General features: G+C 32.3%; 3 protein-coding genes across 4 annotated transcripts in view; 2 read left to right on the forward strand and 1 right to left on the reverse strand.

Moving 5' to 3' along the window:
- The window catches only part of LOC134723721 (Fanconi anemia group D2 protein-like), a 114800-nt gene continuing 87051 nt past the window's right edge, over positions 1-27749 (forward strand). Inside the window, exon 1 of one of the 2 annotated variants that reach the window (XM_063587308.1) lies at positions 1-39. The gene's annotated coding sequence lies outside the window, so the exon portion shown is untranslated. Of the gene's footprint in view, positions 40-27542; positions 27694-27749 lie in introns of those variants that run through there. The other variant, XM_063587292.1, reaches the window with a different exon arrangement.
- On the forward strand, positions 7576-9813 carry LOC134715534 (uncharacterized). The gene has a single exon (XM_063577811.1). It carries the CDS (start codon positions 7576-7578, stop codon positions 9811-9813), a length of 2238 nt encoding a protein of 745 aa, XP_063433881.1.
- Positions 21925-24530, reverse strand: LOC134723767 (uncharacterized). The gene has a single exon (XM_063587319.1). The coding sequence runs from the start codon at positions 23537-23539 to the stop codon at positions 21968-21970; it is 1572 nt and encodes a 523-aa protein (XP_063443389.1). The 5' UTR covers positions 23540-24530; the 3' UTR covers positions 21925-21967.

Here is a 27749-nt window from a genome sequence, read left to right on the forward strand (position 1 = left end):
CTCACCTAGACTAGGAGTGATCGGGCAACTTACTGATTGGTAGGTGTTCACCTAGACTATTTCTTTCGTCATATATATTATTATTGCGTAGCAATATAATATTTACCACATAAAGTAACCAAAATGTAGCGTGCAATAAATTCTAATATTGCACTAGTGCAATAAGTCTTCAATATTCATGACGTCATCAAAGACAAAATCTTATCTAAAACCATTTTTTACTTTCGAATATTATATTGCTATACAATAAAAGGGTTATTGCATGAATATTGGGGAATATTGTCCCTCGTAGAACATATATTGCACTCTCAAGCTCGTGCAATATAAAATTCTACTCGGGACAATATTCCCCAATATTCATGCAATAACCCTATATTATTGCGTAGCAATATAATATTTCCCACATAAAGTAACCAAAAGTTAGCATGCAATAAATTCTAATATTGCACAAGTGCAATAAATCTTCAAAATTCATGACGTCATTAACAACAAAATCTTAGTTTAAACCAATTTTTACTTTCAAATATTATATTGCTATACAATAAAAGGAATATTGCATGAATATTGGGGAATATTGTCCCTCATAGAACATATATTGCACTTGCAAGCTCATGCAATATAAAATTCTACTCGTGACAATATCCCCCAATATTCATGCAATAACTCTAGCTATATTATAATTGATAACATTTCTAAATATCATTTGTAGTTTTTTTTTATAATTATTTATTGATTGATGTTTTCTGATATTTGTGTGGAGGCAAATTTAGTAAAAAGAGCAGACATTGCAGACTCCAAATAAAAGTTGGAAAATACCTGCACGGAATGTTACTGATTTATAAGGAATTTGGTCTAATGTTAAAACACTTACTTCTACTATTCTAGTACCAAGTTAATACCCTAAGGTTTTAAATTTCAAATGAGAACTATGAGATGCTTTGTTTATTTCCTTATCAACTTCTTTGTTACAGAAATAGAAGCTTTCCAAGAATCAAAATAGAGGGCCCTCGTGGGGTTTTTGATTATGTGATTACTTGGCCGTTTTTTTAATGATTATTTGATTATTAAGCCAAATATTTCATGATTATTTGATTACCTAGGACTGTATTTTTAGTTTATGATTATTTGATTACTAAAGATAAGCAAATATTTAATGATTATGTGATTATATTGGCAAAAAAATGATGATTACTAGGACCCCCCATGAGGGGCCTCAAAATAGACCACTAGGGATTGATGATGACGTGAAGTTTCTAATAAATACTGAAAGTGTAAAAGCTCCTTCGGTTTACAAAACTAGCCCAAATATTATTTTTCTTAATTTCAAATTATCACCATGTGTCGAATGTGCGACATCATGAAAAGAAATCATTTTTAAACATTAGAAAATGTTACTTACTTGCAGTAATTTCCTCCTTAGCGCTATTTGATGGTAGACTTCCTGTTTATGCATGTGATAAACGGTTAGTACTTAAGTTTCTGCAGGTTAAGGTCAAGTGATTCAAAATTAAATAAACACATTCTTAACACTTTAACTGTCTCATCAAAGCACATGCAAATTTAATTTACACTTAAGAAATCATTGTCAGGTTAAGTGAATTAATGGTTCATATTTTATTCATTATTCAGTCAAAATATTGTAATCTGTTTACCTAGTAGCATTGTTATGGATCTTATTTATTTATGTAACATTTTTTCAAATTAGAAATAATTATTTTGCAATTTTTCTTTTAATGGTGCAATATTAATATCAATTTTAAGATTTATTTGTTTATTTTACATTTTTTCTAATCTAGCTTATATTTATAGAGAAAATGTTAAGTAAATATATGATTGAACTTTATTTATTCTATCAACAATGAAATACACTTTTAACATCTTATCAATATATCTGCTTTTAAAAAAATAAGTTTGCAATAAAATATGTAAATATTGACAAAGAAGAATGCTAGTAAACTGAATTGGTAAAAAAAAAAATACTTTTGATTAAAGAACTTACTTTCTACTAGGAATATTCAAGACCAAATAACATACTTTTGATTGAAAACTGTCTTAATCAGTCCTTTTTAATATAATAAGGCCATAGTTATTATATTTCTAGTTTTACGAAATTTTTTGACAAAACCAATGGGTAGGAGGACGAAAAAAAAAAAAAAAAAAAATCTGCAGCATTTAATACCAACCGTCAATATCAATTTTTTTTTTTTTTTTTTCATCAGGAGATTTTCTACTAGTGTAACAACTATTTATTTTTTTCTTGACAAGGTTTGAATTGAAAATCAATGTGCAACAACTTACTGAATCACCAAGAGCATAAATTTAGATTCTTTCATGCAGTTATGAACTAAAATTTTTTTTTTTTGCATAAAAAACACTGGGTCGGAGGAGAAAAAAAATATAAAAATCAACATTTTTAATTTTTTTTTTTCCTATTTGGCAAAAATTAGGGTAGGAGGGTTCGTAAAACTAAAAATAAAAAAACTACGGCCTAATGGAATATTATAAATGTTTAAACAAAGGTATTACATCTATGGAAATAAAACTCCAAGAACATATCAATTTGACAGTTTAGACATATTGTTAATACTTACTAGGTCCAATGGATTTATAACATCCATGTATAAGTCCCAGATTTAAACATGTAATTGAATTTGCATTAATTTATTATAACTATACATAACAGGCTATTATCTAAACTTGGAATTATTATTAATTATGGAATTTTCATAATTTCTTGTGTTAGAAATTTCTAATAAATTCCATGTTTATTCTGTACTTCAATGGTCTGTGCTGCGCACAACACTTTCTTTTACAAAAAAGATGGTACATTTTCAATAGAATGTACTGTGCCACGCACAACACTATCTATACAAAATACATTATATGGAAAGTGTTATGAACCGCTCAAAACATTATTATACCAAATAAATTCCAGCACAGAAAATTTTGCAAATTCCATAATTAAAAATAATTCCAAGTTTAAATATAAAATAGCCTGTTACATGTATAAAATTACAATAACTTTAAGACATATCAAATTCATACAACTAGTATCAACAATTTTCACAAAGCATCCTAGAAGACCGCAAAAAAAAGATAACAAAAAACATCCAAATACTCATCAGCACTTTTTCAAACTAACAAAGCACAAAATTACTTTAATCAAAACAATGGTTTCCACTAGAAAAACAGTTAATTACAATGCTAAGGTCACTGCCTGGTCAAGATAGAAATAAGGAGGAATTGCAGCAGGAGATTTATAGAGATTGTCCACTACAAGTGGACATGACAATAGATACTGTATTGCTTCATATAGAAAGGTCAGATGATGAATAAATGAATAAACAATTAAATTAATTTTCATCCCTGGTTACTAATCCTTAACCACTAGTGAATACTGGGATCTCACTTTCTATTAAAATGCCTCTAATGACTCCCCCCAGTATTCATATTTCTCTATGTTTATACATTGTATTTCAAGAAGACAAGTTAACAAATGTTATCCTTATATTACCAGGATAGCTAAGTGAGCTATCTACATTTTTAAACTGGTCAATTCAACCTGAATTCTATCAGGATATGTCTTTAAAAAAGAAATAGAAGTTGATAATGAAAATTAACCTAACACAGCAAATGTTGACCTATATTATATACTTAATAAGGTACATATATCACTCTGATTTTTCTTTTACCATGGCCACTGCAGCATGAAAAAATTCCAAGGCCATATAGGAATCACATGTGTTTAAGTGTGACCTACATTTGTTGACAACTATCATATCACCAGGTGTATAACAGTAACCTACATTTGTTGATTTATAACTATCATATCACTAGGTGTATAATAGTGACCTACATTTGTTGATTTATAACTATCATATCACTAAGTGTATAAAAGTGACCTACATTAGTTGATAACTATCATATCACCAGGTGTATAACAGTGACCTACATTAGTTGATAACTATCATATCACCAGGTGTATAACAGTGACCTACATTTGTTGATAACTATCATATCACTAGGTGTATAACAGTAACCTATATTTGTTGATAACTATCATATCACCAGGTGTATAACAGTAACCTACATTTGTTGATTTATAACTATCATATCACTAGGTGTATAATAGTGACCTACATTTGTTGATTTATAACTATCATATCACTAGGTGTGTATAACAGTGACCTACATTAGTTGATAACTATCATATCACCAGGTGTATAACAGTGACCTACATTAGTTGATAACTATCATATCACTAGGTGTATAACAGTGACCTACATTTGTTGATAACTATCATATCACCAGGTGTATAACAGTGACCTACATTAGTTGATAACTATCATATCACTAGGTGTATAACAGTGACCTACATTAGTTGATAACTATCATATCACCAGGTGTATAACAGTGACCTACATTAGTTGATAACTATCATATCACTAGGTGTGTATAACAGTGACCTACATTAGTTGATAACTATCATATCACCAGGTGTATAACAGTGACCTACATTAGTTGATAACTATCATATCACTAGGTGTATAACAGTGACCTACATTTGTTGATAACTATCATATCACCAGGTGTATAACAGTGACCTACATTAGTTGATAACTATCATATCACCAGGTGTATAACAGTGACCTACATTTGTTGATAACTATCATATCACCAGGTGTATAACAGTGACCTAATTTGTTGATAACTATATTGTACCACTTTGACCATTCAGTTACCTCCAAATTGATTCATATCAAGATTTCATTCAAAATTCATTTCTTGACCTACACTGTAGTATTTTTCACATTGAACTTCTTATTTTTTCTCTTTAACCAATCCTTTGATTTTTTTTTCATTTCTCTATCCAAATTTGGTTCTGTTTACTTATTTACAAAGAAATCTATTATTATAAAATCCATTTCCTATTAAATATATACCGGTAATTGTTTGTTTAACAACAAAAATACTTAGTTTTGTTTCTTCCTGATCAAAAAATCTTCTTTATCTTTCTGAAATACAATCAAATTCAGTAAAGTTGAATTAAAAAATGGCAATACAATATTCAAGGTGATAAACACTATACCTGGATGTCAGCTATTCAATTTATTTACCTATGTTATTTATCTACATATATTCCAAAATGAAATATGTAATTCTAATTTAATTATTGTGGTACATCAGGTTACTACTGTTATCATTTCAGTTTGTACACCCAAACCCCTTTAACTGAAATTAATGTAAAACTTTATGGAAATTTTGTATAGATTAATTAGATTAAAAATAAATGTACTTTAAAATACATACAGACATCAGTACTTAGACATAAAACATTACTGACCCAAAGCAACAAAAAACTTTTAAAGGTGAAGAATTTTATCTACTTTCAAAGAGCCAAAATGTAATTACCAGAAAATCTAATTTTAGATCATTTCCTTGGCACCATTATCAAAATATCGATACCCTTATTGCATTCTCTTTTATAATTATATAATACCACTACGACATAATAAAATACATTTTTGTACAATTATCTACAAAGAACAAATATAAACATCGCATAACTGATATTTCAATAAAATATATCTACAGGGTGTATATCAATGAATGCTGCAAAAAACACTGAACAATAAAACTTATCTGGTTTTTAGAAATTTATAGTCAATATCTTTTACACCTAACATAAAAGAACACTTAGTAGTATTCCATTTCAACAAAACATGAATTTATATAATTTTTTTTTGTCGTTTTGGCAAAAAAATCTGATTTCATAACATAACATAATATAATAACAGATGCCATGTGATTTACATGTAGTTTAAACGATTTCCTTTCAACAATATAACCGTTATATAACCCTAATTACATTACAGTTTTTGATCATTTTCCAAACCTTAAAGATTTGTAGTTTTCTCGTTAATGATGGTATCTGATTAATATTTCTGCAGAAATGTGCATTTAGCATAGTACAGCAAAACTTAGAAAAAAGACATATTTTTGGCAAAAGGCAAAAAAACATACAAAAAGTTCTTTAAAAAACTGATGCGACATGCACATTTTTTAATTTCTTTTATGGATATAGGGCAATAGAATGACATTAGGTTACCTAACCTTTTCATCAGTCGGTCAACAATTGTATTAATAAATGCTTGGAATAATTTCTAAGTTTACAGTAATTTTGTTTAGTAATCAATCATAATGGATTTGATACAATTAAATCAACCCCACATATCATATCTTGCAGTTTTTAATCTCTAACAAAGAAAAAGAGAGCAATATTCTGATAAAGCCAATGCCAAAAAGGTTTTTCATTCAATATACATCAATGAATATAGCTAATCTATTAAGAAGATTTGACTATTGTTGTTTGTTAATAAGCTTTTGCTCTGCTAGATAGGGATATAATTAACTAATTCACACTATCACCAAACTGACCATCTCCTATCTTTTTATGTGTCAACTGGGATTAACACATAAGGATTAAGAATTTATGGATGATAGAAGTTCAATAGACTGATATGTGATGAAACCCATGGTTTTAAGTTAGGATGTGTTTGTAGAACCCATTGTGAAAGAACTGGTTAGAAAGAAGAGTTGTGTGGATGTCATATCTGTCAGCTTTTGAAACTCTTCATGGGGGATTTAAAGCACACAATTACATAACAGATCTCTTATCAGTCATGACAGTTCTAATTCTGAATTCTAAATATAATTTTGAGTAATGTCAATTTAACTCCTTTGTTTGCATAGAGAATGTCTCCCTTGTTAGATATGCAGTCCACATTTTTTAATTAACAAGAGTGCAAACGCTGAAATGTCTCGCCTTCTTTACTAATAATTGATATTATATTGATAGTCCTAAGTATAAAGCTTTATTAAAAACTGTCACATAAACTTAACATTAAGATAACAAAACAAAGACCAATGAACCATGAAAATGAGGTCAATGTCAGATGAACCGTGCCAGGCCGACATGAACAGCTAACAATGCTTCCATACAACAAATAAAGTTGACCTATTACTTATAGTTTAAGAAAAATAGACCAAAACACATAAACTTAACTCTGAGCAATGAACCGTGAAAATAAGGTCGAGGTCAAGTAAAACCTGTGCGACTGACATATAGATCATAAAATATTTCCATACACCATATATAGTTCACCTATGGCATATAGTTTTAGATAAAAAGACCAAAGTTCAGAAACTTAACTTTGACCACTCAACCATGAAAATGAGGTCAAGGTCAGCCCGCTAGACATGCACACCTTACAATTATTCCATACAACAAATATAGTAGATCTATTGCATGAAGTATGAGAAAAACAGACCAAAACACAAAAAATTAACTATAACCACTGAACCATGAACAAGAGGTCAAGGTCAGATGACACCTTGTCGGAAAATACGCGAAGTACTAACATTACGTTATGGTAACGTTGTTACCATAACGCTTTACTGTGTGACGTTATATTATATGCATTAGCTATCACAACGATTAAACGTATAGAAAACACAACGCATGATTTACTTAGATTATTCAACATTTAATGGTGCCGTAACCTTTGGATATATATGGATTCAAAGCTGAAGTCAGTTCGTGCTGGACACAAAGGAGCCGTCACGAAGCTACTGGTGAAATTCGACGAGTTAAAGTCAAAAACAGACACAGAAGTTGACGAAGTGAAAGCCCTTGATGATGCCGTCACGCAGAAACAGAAAACATTGATTGACCTGAATAACAGACTTTTGGAACAGACATCGGAGGAAAATCTGGAGCAGGAAATCACCGACTCAGATGAGTATATGTACGAACTTGATTGTAAAATTAGACAAATTCGGAAATTTATTAAGTCCTTTGATACCAGTACTATAATTTCGCATGATATTGTTGGTCCTTCAACGAGCAGACTTAACCCAGACGCATATAATTTCACACCCGAAGCTAGAGTTGATATGAACACATGTGCAATAGATTCTATCAACCAGCAGTATTCAATGCACGCCCCTGCAGTTCATACCCGTCCGTTAGAGAATGTCATGTTTCAAGTCCCGTCAGAACTGAGATCTTCAAAATCTAACTACCATAGGCTTCCAAAATTAGACTTACCCTATTTTAATGGAGATATTCTCAAGTGGCAGACATTTTGGGATTGTTTCGAGTCATCCATACACTTCAACGACACATTAACGCCAATCCAAAAGTTTAATTATCTGAAAGCCCAGCTGGAGGGAAGCGCCGCGCAAACAGTAGAGGGATTCGCTTTGACAAATGGTAACTACGAAACCGCAGTCAACCTTCTCAGAGATCGGTTCGGACAGCCTAGCAAACTGATACATGCTTACATGAAAGCACTCATGAATTTACCCGCACCGACAAATGATGCTTTTAGTTTGAGATCTTACGGAGACAGATTAGAATCATACGTACGAGGATTAAAGTCACTTGGTCAAACACCAGAGATGTATGGTTCGCTTTTGGTACCTGTAGTTTTGGACAAGTTACCGATTGACATAAGAAAGAATATTGCAAGAGAACACGGAAGAGATAATTTGATATTAGATAATTTACGCAAATCTATAACTAAAGAGATCGACATACTCGAAGCTGGAGAAGGAGTCACAGATTCAGACAGATTGTACGCTACTGCATTTTTTATGGGTACGCAATCACATTCATACAAGAGCAAATTCACAGACACACATCAGAAGACAAATACACGTACATGTATTTTCTGTTCAGGTGAGCACTATCCGACGGAGTGCTCTGAAGTAACAGACGCAAACGCTAGAAATCAAATCGTAAAACAGAAACAGTTATGCTTTAACTGTTTAGGGTCACACCGAGTGGCCGCATGCAAGTCTACTAAACGATGTAAAAAGTGTAACGGAATGCATCATACTAGTATATGTAGAGGCAAAGAGGTAATTCCAGGTACGACACCGGAGCCTACAATACAACAGTCATCAATAAACGAAGTTGAAACACCAAACGAGACTAGAGTAATGTATTCATCACAACAGAATCACAACATTCTCCTGAAAACAGCAATTGCACCAGTTGTATATAACGACCAAGAAGTAGAATGTAACATCTTATTTGACGAGGGAGCACAGTGTTCTTTTATAACTCAGAAACTAGCTGATCAATTAGAAATAAAACCCACAGAAAAAGTAAGCATTCAACTGTCTGCGTTCGGAGATTTATCTCAGAAAGTTCGTAACTTAGACACTGCAACAATACAACTACAGACCGACACAGGAGAAAAGGTGCATATTAATACACTCATTGTTCCAGAAATTGCCGTCCCAATTAAGAACAATATTTCCCTGACTACAAGGAGCTTGCCACACTTAAGAGAACTTAAACTTGCACATTCTATGCAAAGTACAGAACGTTTCGTAATTGACTTTCTCATAGGCGCCGACCACTATTGGGACATTCTCGAGGACAAAGTAATTAGAGGAAACAGACCCACCGCTGTTCAGTCAAAGATCGGATATCTATTATCGGGACCGATCAATAGAAACATCAACCAGCCATCAACAGTTCTTGTAAACGTCATCGCACACAAGAACACAACTATTGATAACGAGAAAGGCAATTCCAAAGAAGGGTTGTCTCAGAAAAATAACCATCAAGATGATGTACCTTCAGGTATGATCGTTACCAAAAGAAGACCCTTTGAGGAAAACATCCAAGGAAGTGACTATCTACCAAGACCGCCCGAACGAACACACCCTCAACTGGTGGAGTCAAGAAGCCACATAGATACAGGACAGAAACTTATAATGAAAGAAATTTACAGCTGAGCCTGAAATTACCGTGTGTGCTAGAAGGAACATCCATGAATGGACTAAAAGATAAACTGTAATTGTGTTCAGTCAAGGTTAAGGAACTATATTATTTTATTTGAGATGGACAATAATTTTAAATTATTTATCTGTTTTGTGAATTTTACATTTGTTTAATTGTCGTTACATATTTCACTTTTGTCGGCCCCCAGAATGTCGGAAAATACGCGAAGTACTAACATTACGTTATGGTAACGTTGTTACCATAACGCTTTACTGTGTGACGTTATATTATATGCATTAGCTATCACAACGATTAAACGTATAGAAAACACAACGCATGATTTACTTAGATTATTCAACACACCTGCCAGTTTGACATGTACACCTTAAATTCCCTCTATATATCGAATATATTAGCCCTATTGCTTATAGTATCTGAGATATGGACTTGACCACCAAAACTTAACCTTATTCACTGATCCATGAAATGAGGTCGAGGTCATGTGAAAACTGTCTGATGGGCATGAGGACCTTTCAAGGTACGCACATACTAAATATAATTATCCAATTACTTATAATAAGAGAGAATTCAACATTACAAAAAATCTGAACTTTTTTTTCAAGTGGTCACTGAACCATGAAAATGAGGTCAAGGACATTTGACATGTGACTGACGGAAACTTCGTAACATGAGGCATCTATATACAAAGTATGAAGCATCCAGGTCTCTAACCTTCTAAAATATAAAGCTTTTAAAAAGTAAGCTAACGCTGCCGCCACCGCTGCATCACTATCCCTATGTCGAGCTTTCTTTTTTGCTCGACAAAAAGGTTTCAACCAAAAAAAGGGGTTTATAACCCCCCTGGATCTGCCACTAAATATGAGATATCAACAGCAACTAATAAAAATATTTTGAGAAACCAAATGAAATAACAATATTTCTACATTTCTTATTGTTCATTTAGCACTAACAGTTACATTGGTGGTTTCAGGGGGTGGGTGGGTGTGAGGGGGTTTGAAGTTGGAACCCCATCTTTTTTTGGCCGATCAATGCATTTGAATGAGGGCATGTAGTTGGACCCCCCCTTTTTTTGTCCTGGGTTGGGAACCCCCTTTTTTAAAATTGCTGGATCCGCCCCTGCTGACATATTGTTTTAAATTTGAAATAACACATAAAATTTGCCCCTTCTTCCAAAAGATATTTAGTTAACTCTGCAATCAGTTTAATTTTCTTCAATCATGAGAAAGTGTTCATTACTAACAGAAATATAATTAAATGTCAGGTCATATTAAAGACTCTCTGTTTGAAATACATAAACTAGTAAATACCTAAATTCCTGACATAAGCATGTCCACAAAGTAAGATTCCTTTCATCAAAGAACACCAGGTGTAAATGTATGTAAAGCTTTTGATTTGACAAGCTGGTACAGTTATAGATAATTAACAAGAACTAAACAACATAAATGTTTAATATTGTTGATTGAATAAGTCAGTTTTCTACAGAAAGGTGCTATAACTTCATATAAATAATTTCTACAAATGCATGAAAACAATATACTAGTTGTGGATTCATTGTTTTTGGATACCATGTTTTACAGATTTTGTGGATAAGTTAACCACACTATCAAATATTACACAAAGTGCTCTTTTTCTACAAGCTTGTAGGCAGACTTCGGCAAAACCACGAATTATAATAGTATTGAAAATACAGTTTTTCCTGAATCTATGAAGACAAATGAATCCACAGTACCAGCAACTTTGCTAAAGCAATAAAAAAAGGAATATATCAATTAAAAATTGCTTTTCAATTATTAATAACCATATTGTACCATTATAATTTACATCTTACCAATATCTTGCTTTGAAATAATAGAAAAAAATAAAATTTAACCAACTAAAACAAACAATTAAAAGCTTAGCCAATTACTGCTATACATACCTGCAGCAGAAGATGATTAAGTTCTAGCTGACCAACACTGACCAAGACTGATCTTTACACCTCTTGACCATTAAACCACTATCTAATGTGTTATCCTTAATGTAAAAGTAATCAGTTGATCAGAAACAGGCACACTGTCATTCAAGTCAATTATTCTTATAAATCTTTCTAATTTATTGAGGATTTACAAAAATATTAAGATAATATATTACAATTATTACTATAGAATTATCCATTCTTATCTAAATTGGTATAAAAATATGAGCAAGATCTTTGAATAATTTATTAAGAAAAAGTCAGATTTTTATCAATAAATGCATTATTAATACAAGATATCGTAATGTTAACAGTAATTAAACAAGTGTTTCTGTTTAGGTTGATTAGAATTATAATATGATGTACTGCACTCTGTACAAAAAAGGAAAAAATTGTTGTTTAATGTCTTCTGGATATAAATATTTGTCTTGATGCAGTCGATAAAAATCTGCCCACTGTTTCTGCCTTTAAAAATAAACTGCATGACTTAAATAAAATTAAACGTCTCATTATCAAATGTTTGTAAATAAATGGTAGAGTATTTTTCCTGCTTGGGGAAAAATATCTGAAAATCTTTTACACTGACTAAAGACATACATTTATGATATACATTCATGCTCAGATCAGGATTTCAGTGACTTAACACTTTCTTTAACTATAAAAGCCTTGCTCCAAGTTATGATAATAAAAAGTTTCACCCTTAAAATGTTCTTTTTTTTTTTAAAGAAGAAAAAAACATTGATTCAAAATCAAACCAAGAACCTATGAAACTTTAAATATTAAACCAAGAAAGCATTGTAATTTTTAATTTCTTTTATTTTTTTCTATGGGACTCAGTCAGACTACGAAATCTTATCTATGCCAGTTTTTCACTGGAAAGTATCTCTTCTATAAAAAAAAAAGTAATCTATTACTGTAATCATAAATTCATTTCAGTTGCACTGTTATTATTATTTAAGACCCATAATGCATGGGAATGGAAGACTTCAAAAAAATTTTAGTCTATAAAACCAATGTAAATCACCCCTTATTTTTATAGATTACTTGATTGATTGTTGGTATTTAATGCCACATTCTGCATTCTTTCCTTTTTCTTTTTTTTTTGCAGGCAGCTTTTATTGGTTGAGAAAACCAGTGAGAGTACACAGCAAGAACAGACAACCTTCAGCAGAAAAACTGGATAGACCCATGCACCTAGCCAAAAACAGGGTTCAACCTGAGTCCTCAACTCATTGTTGAAAGCTAGTGATCACTGATCATGAACATGATCACTGAACACAAACTTCTTATACCATTCAACCCCTGTGGCCACTATTTATAACTAACATGATACCAACACTGATCACCGTCTTAAATAAAAGATCTGTATCTTTTTACCTTAAATTTTAGTTGAAGTAAATTTAGACACTTCCCAGCAATATCAATGTCTAATCCCTTAATTTTCAACAGACTTTAAACCATGAAGAATAATTAATGTTGTATATTTTTTATCATATAACTTTAATAGGCAGCAACCATTTGATTTTCTGGGGGGGCTTTGGATTTTTTTCTGGACAAATTTTTTTTTCGCCTGTGGCGAAAAACAATTAATTTTTTTCACAAGTCGAAAAACAAAATTTTTCTTTCAATTTAAGCATTACATTTAGTGGCAGCTGAGGGTGAAACAAGCATTTTTTTTCTTTCTCAGAATCAAAAACAAATTACTTGTTTCTCCAAAAACTGGAAACAATTTGGAAAAATTTGTTTGATTATATAGGCAATCATGATGAAGCATGTTTGGAGTGGACCCCCTTTTAGGCAGTCATTGGGCCCCCACTTTTGAAAATTTCTGGATCCGCCACTGATAGTACAATGTAAATTTAAACCAATTGGCACATTTAAAAGAAAAATAAAGATAATAGTTTTTTTTATCCAGCTAATGTGTTCTTGTTTATTTAAAATCTACACTTTTATAGTTTTTATTTTTTAAGAAATTTTTTGAAAAATCTTATTTTTTTTACATTTTATCAATATTATTAAACTAAAGCTCTTTTGGTATTAAACTAAACACTATACTTACATTTAATAGAAATTAATCTACCTCAAACATTCATTCATTCCAAATTATCAATGTAGATTTGCACTGCAAGAGATTTGAATTTGCAGGTAATGATCATGCAATTATCTCCCTTTAGATAAGATCAAGTAAGCAGACATGATTACCATGCTTCATTACAGCCATGTGATGGCTTCTACACCTGTGATATAACAATGGAATACAAACAGTTCATGCAAAATTGTGCAAAGGTTAAACCATTCAGTGAAGGTGTAATGCTACATTCATAGTGAAACGCAGTGAACTGGACTATTTCCAAAATATTAATACTCATACTGAGAAAATATGAAACCATGTACTTCAAATTAGTGAAAGAACCTAAATCACTTTGTTTGATATTAAAAGAATTTTTATTAGTGCATAGCATCAGTTTTTTGTGCATCTAAATCTTTATGCACATTTTCCCCCTAGATTACTTTAAAGATCCTAACAATACTGGTTTGTATGGATTAAAGGAATGTGATAATATGAAGTAAATACCAATGGGACAGTTGTTCTAAAAGAAATATGAAGTTTTAAATTTATAGTAACTTGACTGCATTCTTCTGGTGCTTTACTTTCGCATATAAATTTATAGATCAATAATCATAAGAAACTATATAAAATTAGGTATATTAGTAGAAATTTGTTTTGCCAATACCCCTCCACATTGCCTAGAAATATAGGGGGAGGTTGAGATCTCACAAAACATGTTTAATCCATCACATTTTTGCACCTGTTCCAATGTAGGAGTCCCTGGTCTTTGTTTGTCTTATATTGTTTTCAATGTAAGTTCATTTATATGTATTAGAGTTTAATACAAATGAATGACGTCCTTTTTCACTGAACTAGTACATTAAACTAGAGGCTCTAAAGAGCCTGTGTCGCTCACCTTGGTTTTTGTGAATATTAAACAAAGGACGTAGATGGATTCATGACAAAATTGTGTTTTGGTGATGGTGATGTGTTTGTTCATCTTACTTTACTGAACATTCTAACTGCTTACAATTATCTCTATCTATAATTAACTTGGCCTAGTAGTTTCAGAGAAGATTTTTGTAAATGATTACTAAGATTAACGAAAAAATGGTTAAAACTTGACTATAAAGGGCAATAACTCTTAAAGGGGTCAACTGACAATTTCGGTCATGTTGACTTATTTATAGATCTTACTTTGCCAACATTTATTGTACTTTAAAGTTTATCTCTATCTATAATAATATTCAAGATAATAACCGAAAACAGCAAAATTTCCTTAAAATTACCATTTCAGGGGCAGCAACCCAACAACAGGTTGTCTGATTCATCTGAAAATTTCAGGGCAGATGTATTTTTACTTAATAAACAATTTTAATTCATGTCACATTTGCTTTAAATGCTTAGGTTTTTGAGTTATAAGCCAAAAACTGAATTTTACCCCTATGTTCTACTTTTAGCCATGGCGGCCATCATGGTAAGTTGACCGGGTCACGCCACACATTTTTAAAACTAAATACCCAAATGATGATTGTGGCCAAGTTTGGTTTAATTTGGCCACGTATTATCAGAGGAGAAGATTTTTGTAAAAGATAACTAAGATTTACAAAAAATTGTTAAAAATTGACTTTAAAGGGAAATAACTCCTAAAGGGGTCAACTGACCATTTCGGTCATGTTAACTTATTTGTAAATCTTACTTTGCTGAACATTATTGCTGTTTACAGTTTATCTCTATCTATAATAATATTCAAGATAATAACCAAAAACGGGAAAATTTCCTTAAAATTACCAATTTAGGGGCAGCAACCCAACAACAGGTTGTCCGATTCACCTGAAAAATTCAGGGCAGATAGATTTTGACCTGATGAACATGTTTACCCCATGGCAGATTTGCTCTAAATGCTTTTGTTTTTGAGTTATAAGCCAAAAACTGCATTTTACCCCTATGTTCTATTTTTAGCCGTGGCGGCCATCTTTGTTGGTTGGCCAGATCACGCAACACAATTTCTAAACAAGATACCCCAATGATGATTATGGCCAAGTTTGGATTAATTTGGCCCAGCAGTTTCAGAGGAGATGATTTTTGTAAAAGATAACTAAGATCTACAAAAAATGGTTAAAAATTGACTATAAAGGGCAATAACTCCTAAAGGGGTCATTTGACCATTTCCGTCATGTTAACTTATTTGTAAATCTTACTTTGCTGAACATTATTGCTGTTTACAGTTTATCTCTATCTATAATAATATTCAAGATAATAACCAACTAGAGGCTCTAAAGAGCCTGTGTCGCTCACCTTGGTCTATGTGAATATTAAACAAAGGAAGCAGATGGATTCATGACAAAATTGTGTTTTGGTGATATGTTTGTACATCTTACTTTACTGAACATTTTTGCTGCTTACAATTATCACTATCTATAATGAACTTAAACCAGTAGTTTCTGTGGAAAATGTAACCGGTAGTAAAATTTTACAAATTTTATGAAAATTGTTAAAAATTGACTATAAAGGACAATAACTCCTTAGGGGGTCAATTGACCATTTTGGTCATGTTGACTTATTTGTAAATCTTACTTTGCTGAACATTTTTGCTGTTTACAGTTTAACTCTTTCTATAATAATATTCAAGATAATAACCAAAAACAGCAAAATTTTCTTGAAATTACCAATTCAGGGACAGCAACCCAACAACGGGTTCTCTGATTCAACTGAAAATTTCATGGCAGATAGAACATGACCTGATGAACAATTCAACCCCGTGTCAGATTTGCTCTAAATGCTTTGGTTTTTGAGTTATAAGCCAAAAACTGTGTTTTACCCCTATGTTCTATTTTTAGCCATTGCGGCCATCTTGGTTGGTTTGGCGGGTCACGCCACACATCTTTTAAACTAGATACCCCAATGATGATTGTGGCCAAGTTTGGATTCATTTGGCCCAGCAGTTTTAGAGGAGAAGATTTTTGTAAAAGATATATAAAATTTACGAAAAATGGTTAAAAATTGACTTTAAATAGCAATAACTTCTAAAGGGGCCAACTGACCATTTTGGTCCTGTTGACTTATTTGTAAATCTTACTTTGCTGAACATTATTGCTGTTTACAGTTTATCTCTATCTATAATAATATTCAAGATAATAACCAAAAACAGCAAAATTTCCCTAAAATTACCAATTCAGGGGCAGCAACCCAACAACCGGGTGTCTGATTCATCTGAAAAACCTGATAAACAATTTTGCCCTTTGTCAGATTTGCTCTAAATGCTTTGGTTTTTGAGTTATAAGCCAAAAACTGCATTTTACCCCTATGTTCTATTTTTAGCCGTGGCGGCCATCTTGTTTGGTTTGGCGGGTCACGCCACACATTTTTTAAACTAGATACCCCAATGATGATTGTGGCCAAGTTTGGTTTCATTTGGCCCAGTAGTTTCAGAGGAGAAGATTTTTCTAAAAGTTAACGACGACGGACGCCGGACGCCAAGTGATGAGAAAAGCTCACTTGGCCCTTCGGGCCAGGTGAGCTAAAAAAAATGACATTTTTGTTGAGAGGCCTGCTAAAGCCTGCCTGAGGGTGCAGTATTTTCTCGCTAATTTGTGGCCTCCCGCTGTTTTCTTCTCTTTGGTTGATTGTTGTCTCTTTGACACATTCACCATTTCCATTCTCAACTTGATTGCTAAACAACCTGACATTTTGTTCATGCAGTTATCATTATCATACTGCAAGTGTAATGGTAAGAATAAAGAATATTTAAAAGGATGGACCTCATAACAATATGAAAAGTCAGATGAGCATTTCCCTCTAACATAAAACACTTATTATGGTAAAGTATTATAGATCACTTGTTAAAGACCATGTCTTAAATTAGCAGATTTTTGCATAAATGATATCTATCTTCTTTAAAGTGATATCTGCCATTACAAATAAGCTGATCCCTATGATTTTCGTGACCTTCAATATACAAATATGCAATACATTTTATAAGAGGTGAAGAATCATCTTGAATTCAACAGGTACTAATGAATCATAAAATAGATAAAAATCATAAAATTCAGTTTTTAACAAGAATGTGTCCACAGTACAGATGCCCTATTCACACTATCATTTTCTATGTTCAGTGGACCGTGAAATCGGGGTAAATACTCTTATTTGGCATTACAATTAGAAAGATCATATCATAAGGAGCATGTGTACCTAGTTGATCGGACTTCAACTTCATCAAAAACTACCTTGACCAAAAACTTTAACCTGAAGCTGGACAGACAGGAGAGCCAACAAACGTACGCATTAAAGAAGGAAAATTTGCACAGACCAGAAAACATAATGCCCCTCTTCTATCATAAGTGGGGCATAAAAATGAAACTTGAATATGCAATATTAAAATAAAATTGGAACCTTTAACTTCCAGCAAGTGATTCCAACCTTGTTTAAAGCTTTCCATAGATTTTGAACAATCTTAAATCAGTTCATCCAACATAATGAAAATTTCAACACATCAGCTGACAGGAACTCATAATAAAGGGCTGCGCTTTAGCGCATGATACGCCCATTGCTCTTTTAACTTGTCTTTTATTGAAAAATCCCCCCTTTTTAAGCATAAAAATTCATAACACGGAAATGTAAAATCTGAAATTTATAAAAATTGAAAGGGAGCTTACATCAATAGATATAAACAATTCACCAAAGTTAATTCATGGACATTGGTGAAAGCCTTTTTGAGTTATTGTCCATAGTGTTAAAAATCCCCCTTTTTTTATGAATAAAGCCCCATAAATCCAAAACTTAAAATCTGAAATTTATAAAAAATGAAAAGGAGCTTACATCAATAGATATAAACAATTCACCAAAGTTTCATGAACATTGGTGAAAGCCTTTTTGGGTTATTGTCCGAAGTGTTGAAAATCCCCCCTTTTTTATGAATAAAGCCCCATAAATCCAAAACTTAAAAAATGAAATTAAAAAAAAAACGAAAGGGAGCTTACGTCAATAGATATAAACAATTCACCAAAGTTTCATGAACATTGGTGAAAGCCTTTTTGAGTTATTGTCCGAAGTGTTAAAAATCCCCCCTTTTTTTTTCAGGAATAAAGCCCCATAAATCCAAAACTTAAAATCTGAAATTAAAAAAAAACGAAAGGGAGCTTACGCCAATAGATATAAACAATTCACTTAAATTTCATGGAAATTGGTGAAAGTGTTTTTGAGTTATTGTCTGAAGTGTGGACGATGGAAGGACGGACGGACAGACGGATGGACGGACAACGGTATACCATAATACGTCCCGTCTAAAAGACGAGCGTATAAAAACTCATCACTGTCCAGCTTCATCCAATTACAAAGTATTTTGTTCAGTACATTTTGTAGTACCAGAGAAAAGTGAGACAGAATATTTCTTAAAATGAACAGAAGAACATACAGACAAGATGAATGCGAAACAGCCTCTACTGCTATAGTAAGGTATAGAATGGTTGTAACTGTGTAATAATTCTGCAAATTTTATTGTAATTGTTCTTTTAATTTAAGGGGAATTATTCATACTTTTCTTTCTTTAAAATGTTCTGTCTTTTAATATCAAACTTTGTTTTCATCCTTTTAATGGTTCTTAAATCTTTTGTTTACATGCAAAACTAAAAATTACAAAACAAAACTTTTTAATAAAATAAACATTCTCAAAACCACATCAGCACCAATTAAAGTACAAATCAACATATTGTAATCACAAATCTCCAAATTACCAGTAGAGTTTTATAAATATAGTCTTATAACACAATTGTAATGCAAAAAGCAACACTTAAGATCTGAGATCACCCCTAGTTTTTGGTGGGGTTCGTGTTGTTTATTCTTTAGTTTTCTATGGTGTGTCATGTGTACTATTATTTTTCTGTTTGTCTTTTTCATTTTTAGCCATGGCGTTGTCAGTTTGTTTTAGATTTATGAGTTTGACTGTCCCTTTGATATCTTTCGTCCCTCTTTTTTTAACAGATCATATATACATTGTTATATAAATGAAAACATATCAACAACAAAATCATTGTTGACTACTTCTACCCAAATACAATTACACTTAAAATATATATATTTGTCATACTCATATTTGGGCAAATTGTTGAAAACTTTTAAAAAGTACAAAAAGCAATGTATTTTTTAGTTCTGTCTGTTATTTGAATTTAAACAACTTGGTTTTCTGATAAAGGCTACTTCAACCCAGAAACATGTGCTTTAATATTCTTAACAAATTGAGGAGAAATAATCACCCACTTGAAAAAATATTCTAAACCAACTGGAATTATCTCCCCTTCTATACTATTTTTGAATTACTTACTAATTTTAATTATGAAAAATCTAATTTTATCTATAACAGCAAAATATTTCTAAAATGCATATAAATACAAAATATCAAACTGAACCAAAAATATGCATAAAACAGAATAATAATGTAAAATACTAAACACAATGACTAAGCCTAAATAATTAAACCAAAGTAAATTGAAAAATAATAAGTTTTATAGGATTTGAAAATAGTAGAGGGACATTAATGGATGTCAATTAATTTCCAATTTATGCAATCTCACTGAAATAAACTGTTAAAACAGAGATATTTCTAGACATGATATTTTTCAGACATGATCAATATGGCAATAGATAATGTCAACTATATGTACATTGTATATGTAAAACTTTCCAATTCCCTGATCATGGGGGAAAAAAATAATTTGAAAATGAGACATGCAACCTTCACCAAATATCATTGACTTAATATTGTAAGCAGACCTAATCACAATTTAGCTTTAACATTTAAATTAATTTATGCAAAATGTTCATAGTTAATAGCTGATAAATAGGGTTAGGGCCAAATAATCTCCTGTCAACTCAGCCTAAAGCAACATCACTGTAGACAAAAATAAGACATACCGGTATATTGTTATCAGGCTGGCAAATCGGAGAAAAAAATCGCTTTTTGTAACAATATGTTGAAATGTTTTTTTTCTTCTTATCCAAACTTATAAACAAGAGTGCACACACTGAAATGTCTCGCCTTCTTTACTAATCATTGATATTATGTTGATAGTCCTAAGTATAAAGCTTTATTACAACTGTCACATTAACTTAACATTAACCAAGACAGCTTTACAAAGACTAATGAACCATGAAAATGAGGTCAAGGTCAGATGAACCATGCCAGGCAGACATGTACAGATAACAATGCTTCCATACATTAAATATAGTTGACCTATTACTTATAGTTTAAAAAAAATAGACCAAAACACAAAAACTTAACACTGTGCAATGAACCTTAAAATGAAGGTCATGGTCAAATAAAGCGTGCGGGACTGACATATAGATCATAAAATATTTCCATACACCAAATATAGTTGACCTTTGGCATATAATATTAGATAAAAAGACCAAAGCTCAAAAACTTAACTGTAACCACTGAACCATGAAAATGAGGTCAAGGTCAAATGACATCTGCCCGCTAGACATGTACACCTTACAATCATTCCATACAACAAATATTGTAGACCTATTGCATAAAGAATAGGAAAAACAGACCAAAACACAAAAACCTAACTATAACCACTGAACCATGAAAATGAGGTCAAGGTCAGATGACACCTGCCAGTTGGACATGTACACACACCTTACAGTCCTTCCATACACCAAATATCCTAGTCCTATTGCTTATAGTATCTGAGATATGGACTTGACCACCAAACATAACCTTGTTCACTGATCCATGAAATGAGGTTGAGGTCAAGTGAAAACAGTCTGACGGGCATGAGGACCTTGCAAGGTACCTACATACCAAATATAGTAATCCTATTACTTATAATAAGAGAGAATTCAACATTACAAAAAATATAAACTTTTTTTTCAAGTGGTCACTGAACCATGAAAATGAGGTCAAGGACATTGGACATGTGACTGACGGAAACTTCGTAACATGAGGCATCGATATACAAAGTATGAAGCATACAGGTCTTCCAGCTTCTAAAATATAAAGCTTTTAAGAAGTTAGCTAACGCCGCCGCCGCCTTGGCCGCCGGATCACTATCCCTATCTCGAGCTTTCTGCAACAAAAGTTGCAGGCTCGACAAAAATATCTTGTTATTAAGAATGTTTATCAAAACTTAATGATCAGTTTTTATAAATCAGGTTCACTGTTCAAAAGTTTTAGTCCTGAACCTTCAAGACCATCTGTGCACAATTTGTCAGAAGCAGACTTGTGTAAACTAGTTTGTTCAAAACGTCTTTCAAATGCTTGTTCGTATTCTCTCCCCATACTCTCCATCAAACTCACAGCAGACAAATTCAAATTGCTTCCAAAAGTTTCAGAAGTAACAAAACTAATTCTGTCAATTGATGAGCTGTCACATGTTTGTGGTTTGTTAATTTGGAAATCACATTTGATTGTTTCAATGTCCTTCACATTGAATTCCATTTCTATGATGAAAATAGAATTATTCTGAGATTCTTCATGGATTTCAACACTAAAAGAACTACTGAGATCAATGCTAGCATTTCTTTTTTCTTGAATGACAGCACCATGAACCAGATCTGGCAGATTGGTTGTTAATGACCTTCCAAATCGATTAACAAAGCGTTCTTTGAATCTTGCATGTAAACTTGGTTTCTCCTTTCTATTTTGTCCATGAATTTTAGAAGTTACCCATTCATGAATTTCATCAATGTTATTGTTGACTTCAAATGCTGGTGATATGAATTCAAAGCTCTTTGTTTCATTTTGCTGATGAGTACAGCAAATACATCCCAAAGTCTCATATACTCTTTCAACAATGTCATGCCAACTTGTTCTTTGGAAATTAACAGACTGTGTAGTTACGTATACCATTAAAAAACACATACAAAATTCAACCAATCGTAAAAGAAACTGGTAAGAGAAATAAGGCCATGGTTCAGGCAAATGATTATCTACTTGAATCTTATATACACCAAATATTCCATATATTTCCAGCAGAACACATACAAGGCCAAGAATTGCTGCTATCAGAGTAATTTTCACTGAGGTATTCAAATTATATTTAGCCTTTTTCCCTCTCTTTATTTTTCTAGAAGTATAGTCACTTGAAACAGATATAACATTTCTTCTTATAGCCGTCCTTCTAGTTTGATATGTAAATCTGTCTGTGTGTCCTCTGTGAATGGAAATTTTTGAACGACGTATTGCTGCTGTTCTCAACTTCGTGAATATGTATAAAAATCCAGCAAATAAAATTGTTCCCCATACAATATAGAAAAGCTGACAGATTAACATTAATACCTGTGCTCTGGCAAATAACCCAACAATAATGTCAGTAACTATTGACAACCCAAAATGAAAAATAATTATCCCAATAAGAACTGTAAGTTTCTGTATTTTTGTTGAAAGCACCTGGACCTTGGTTGCCAGTAACAATGCATAAAACAATATACTAAAAGCAGACGTCAAACATGGAAATGCTGTACTGTACAGGAAGTAATTAAGTATTATGGGAAATGTCTCATTTCTGTTTTGTGCATCAATTAAAAGATATAATCCTCTCAAGATAGCTATGATGGCAATCAAAATATTCAACATCACAAAGTAATTCCGACTGAATAAATGTTGCATTGGTATTAAACGAACAATATTAAAAACATTGTAAGATCCAAGTAAAAGGAACATTATTCCAAACAAATAGACCAAAAAATCCCATCCCCATTTGTACTGTTTCATAGCAACATCCCAATCTGGAATAGGCTCAGCAAAGTGACCTTTAGGTTCAACTTCTGGTACTGATTCACCTTCAGGAATGGATTCTGGTACTGTTTCATCATCATGAGGGGATTCTGGTACTGATTCACCATCAAGAGGGGATTCTGGTACTGATTCACCTTCATGAAATGATTCTAGTATGGAATCAACTTCAAGAGTAGATTCTGGTACTGATTCATTTTTAGAAATGGATTTGGATACTAATTCCCTTTCAAGAGTAGGTTCTGGTGATGATTCACCTTCAATAGTTGATTCTGGTACAGATTGAACTTCAGGAATGGATTCTGATATTGGTTCACCTCCAGGAATGGATTCTGATATTGGTTCACCTTCAGGAATGGATTCTGATATTGGTTCACCTTCAGGAATGGATTCTGATATTGGTTCACCTTCAGGAATGGATTCTGATATTGGTTCACCTTCAGGAATGGATTCTGGTATTGGTTCACCTCCAGGAATGGATTCTAATACTGATTCACCTTCAGGAATGGATTCTGGTACTGTTTTATCTTCAATAGTGGATTTTGGTATTGCTTCACCTCCAGGAATGGATTCTGATAATGATTGTCCTGCAAGAGTGGATTCTGGTATTAATTCACCTTTAAGAATGGATTCTAGTGATGATTCACCTACTGGAATGAATTCTGGTACTGTTTCACCGTCAATAGTGGATTTTGGTTGTGGTTCACCTCCAGGAATGAATTCTGTTATTGATTTCCCTGCAAAAGTGGATTCTGGTATTGATTCACATTTAGGAATGGATTCTGGTGATGACTCACCTACTGGAATGGATTCTGTTACTGTTTCACCATCAATTGCGGAGTTTGGTATTGGTTCACCAACTTGAATGGATTCTGGTACTGATTCACCTCTAATAGAAGATTCTGGTATTGATTCACCTTCAAGAGTGGACTCTGGTATTGGTTCACCTTTAAAAATAGATTTTGGTATTGGTTCATAGTGGATTTTGGTATTGGTTCACCTTCAACAGTGGATTCTGGTATTGGTTCACCTTTAATAGTGGACTCTGGTATTGGTTCACCTTTAATAGTAGATATTGGTATTGGTTCACCTTCAATAGTGGATTCTGGTATTGGTTCACCTTCAATAGCAGATTCTGGTATTGGTTCACCTCCAATAGTAGTTTTTGGTATTGGTTTACCTTCAAAAACGGACTCTGGTATTGGTTCACCTTCAGAAATGGACTTTGGTATTGGTACACCTTCAGGAATGGACTCTGGTATTGGTACACCTTCAGGAATGGACTCTGGTATTGGTTCACCTTCAGGAATGGACTCTGGTCCTGATTTACCTGCAATAGTGGATTCTGGTATTGGTTCACCTTTAGGAGTGGATTCTGGTTCTGATTTGCCATCAGGAATGGATTCTGCTTCTATTTCATCTTCAAGAGTGGAATCAGGTACTGATTTAAGTATGGATTCAACTTCAAGAGTAGATTCTTGTACAGATTCACCTTCAGGAGTGGATTCTAGTATGGATGCAGCTGTTGATGAAATAACTTTTGAATCTTGTTCTATCTCATGTTCAGACCTTCTACCAGTTCCTAAAGTGTCTAGTTCTGATATATTGACGGCTGCTCTAATAGACCGTGTAAAAATAACATTTTTCCCTGAGTAGTGATAAGAATATACATTCTGTCCTGGTCCACTACATAAAGACAGGAGAGTAAGTCCAAAAAGTTTTACATACCACATTGTTAAGCATTTCTATGCCACTCACTGAGTCTGAAACCAATTCTGTACTTCAATTCTCTGTCAATGAATTTAGTCCTCTCTCAGACATAACAGTAACATCAAGGTACATTATCAACAGCAGGTCTGCTTCTGTTTTTTATCTGAAAGTATTTAAAAAAATAAATACATTTCTTCTGAACATACATGTACCGATATATATATAAATATTTTTCTAGATAAAAAACTAGAGGCTCTCAAGAGCCTGTGTCATTCACCTGTATCAACTGTAGTTTTGGAAATCATGTACAAGTAAGGTTTAAATTGTAATAAATAGTATTGAATACCCCAATAATGACCTAAGTTTGGTTTAATTTGGCCAAGTTGTTAACCCTTTCCTCCATAATGACGCCACCCTCTTTACTCCATATTGACAACTTTTGACGCCTGTGTATAAGTATTACCTCAGTTATGACTATGAAATGTCTGCATCAGAAATAAAAAAATTTGTATTAAATATGAAAAGGATATTCACAAGAATATCTTACTTAAATCTATTTGATGAAAAAAAAATTTGCAATTGCATTTTTATACTTTTAAAAAAGCATATTATCAGCATTTTATTGAAAAAATCCTATGTGAATCAAGTATGCAAAAAAAAAATTTATTGAGGAAAGGGTCATCCCACTAGAAACTAGATGTACAATAGCTAATGAAGACCCCTTATCATTATCTAAAATTAGTTTTCAAGATGTGATCATTTGAATTTTTTTTTTTTTTACAATTTACCCTTAGACTTCTAAAGTAAACCCCTATTTTCTTTTTTTAGCAATGGCAGCCATTTTGATTGGATGACAGGGTCATCAAATGTATTTTTTCAATTAAGATACCCTATTGAAAATTGTGGCCAAGTTTAAATCTATTGACCCAGCAGCTTAAGCAAAATTTCTTAAAATTACCAATTCAGGAGCAACAATTCAACAATGGGCTGTCTGATTTGAGTAAAAAATCAGGGCAATTAGTTCTTAACCTAAAACCATGGTCAGGTAAACAATCCTTACAATCAGTCACTACATACTGCATACACCAAATATACTAGAAAATTAAATTTAACCTATTGTTTGCACCATCTGCAAACAGAACTTACAAAAAAAACTATGAAAAGGCGGTCAAGGTCAATTGGACTCTGCCAAAGAGACATTTACACTTTGTATTTATTTCATGCACCCCAAATAGTTAATTTTATTGCTAATAGTATCGTAGATTCTTAGAAACATACCTAACCATTCAACAATAAAACTCCTTTCGAACAATTATATATATTAAGGTCAATGTCAACAAACCTCCCAGACTGACACTATAAGATCAATAATAATTTTATCTGCCGAGTAAAGTTCACCTGATGCAAATAGTAACAAAGAAACACACTTTACCATAAAAACTTTGAACAATGAACTTTGAAAATAAAGCAAAGGTCAGTTAGTTTTTCTCAATTGAACTTTGTCATATTTTTCATGTATGTGCCTTTTAAAAATATATATTGGTTATTTTTTAATTATAGAAGGCTGTATATATGGTTGCCTATAATTGCTTAAGGGGGTTCGCGGGTCTAAATCATTCATATATAGATAATAGGATTTCTCTATATTTTTCTACAAATGAACTTCATCTTATAGTTAATAGAAAAATAAAATAAAAAAGTGGGGTCACCGTTTATCTTGCGCTCACAATCTGCCTTCGAAAGAAGCATACATCTTTGTAAAAGTTTTTTTTTCTCTGTTGAAGTAATAGGAAAAATAAAGTTAATATCGAAATAAAAAAAAGAAACTTATTACAGAAATCACTCACATTTTACAATAATTTAGTTTAAGTACAGCTTATATGGAAATTATATTAAAAAATATAGGTAATATCACCAATGAGTTGAAAAAGATATTTCAATTTATAAAAAGCCAAAAAATGGGATTTTTCCACCAAAGGGAGATAATTTGAAATTTTTTCAATGATGTATACATTTTAAACTCTATAAAAAAAAATTAAAGTGATTCGTCAAAATCAGTCGAAGCTTTTACCGCCTAAAAGAAAATGTACATTTTATCATCAAACACCAAAAATTATCATTAACATTGTTAAGCAAGTATTTACTGTTATTTGTCATGAAGGTACCCCCATATAAATCCTATTACGACCCTCCCATATGAACATTTCTGAAATCTGGATCAGCCACAGGTTCCTGTGTGTATCTCAGCTATAGTGTCATAACTGACTGAAGTTTCTGGTGTAGCATTTCAGTTTTATTTTTGTTTTCTTTCCTGAACATGCACAAAATATTTGTCAATGAACTTTAGTCAGAAATAAATACTTATCCATTCCGTTTTGATTTGTGAGTTCTTTTTCCCGCAAAGTTTGAGTTTATGAAATTAAGTAAACTTACACTCTTAATTGTCCATAAGGGCTTTTATTCTATGTGTTTGAATGTT

The sequence above is a fragment of the Mytilus trossulus genome, chromosome 1, assembly GCF_036588685.1.
Source record: "Mytilus trossulus isolate FHL-02 chromosome 1, PNRI_Mtr1.1.1.hap1, whole genome shotgun sequence".
NCBI classification, from domain to species: domain Eukaryota; kingdom Metazoa; phylum Mollusca; class Bivalvia; order Mytilida; family Mytilidae; genus Mytilus; species Mytilus trossulus.

Coding starts and splice junctions, on each gene's coding strand:
- LOC134715534 (XM_063577811.1), top strand. CDS start 7,576: ATGGATTCAAAGCTGAAGTCAGTTCGTGCTGGACACAAAGGAGCCGTC.
- LOC134723767 (XM_063587319.1), bottom strand. CDS start 23,539: ATGAAACAGTACAAATGGGGATGGGATTTTTTGGTCTATTTGTTTGGA.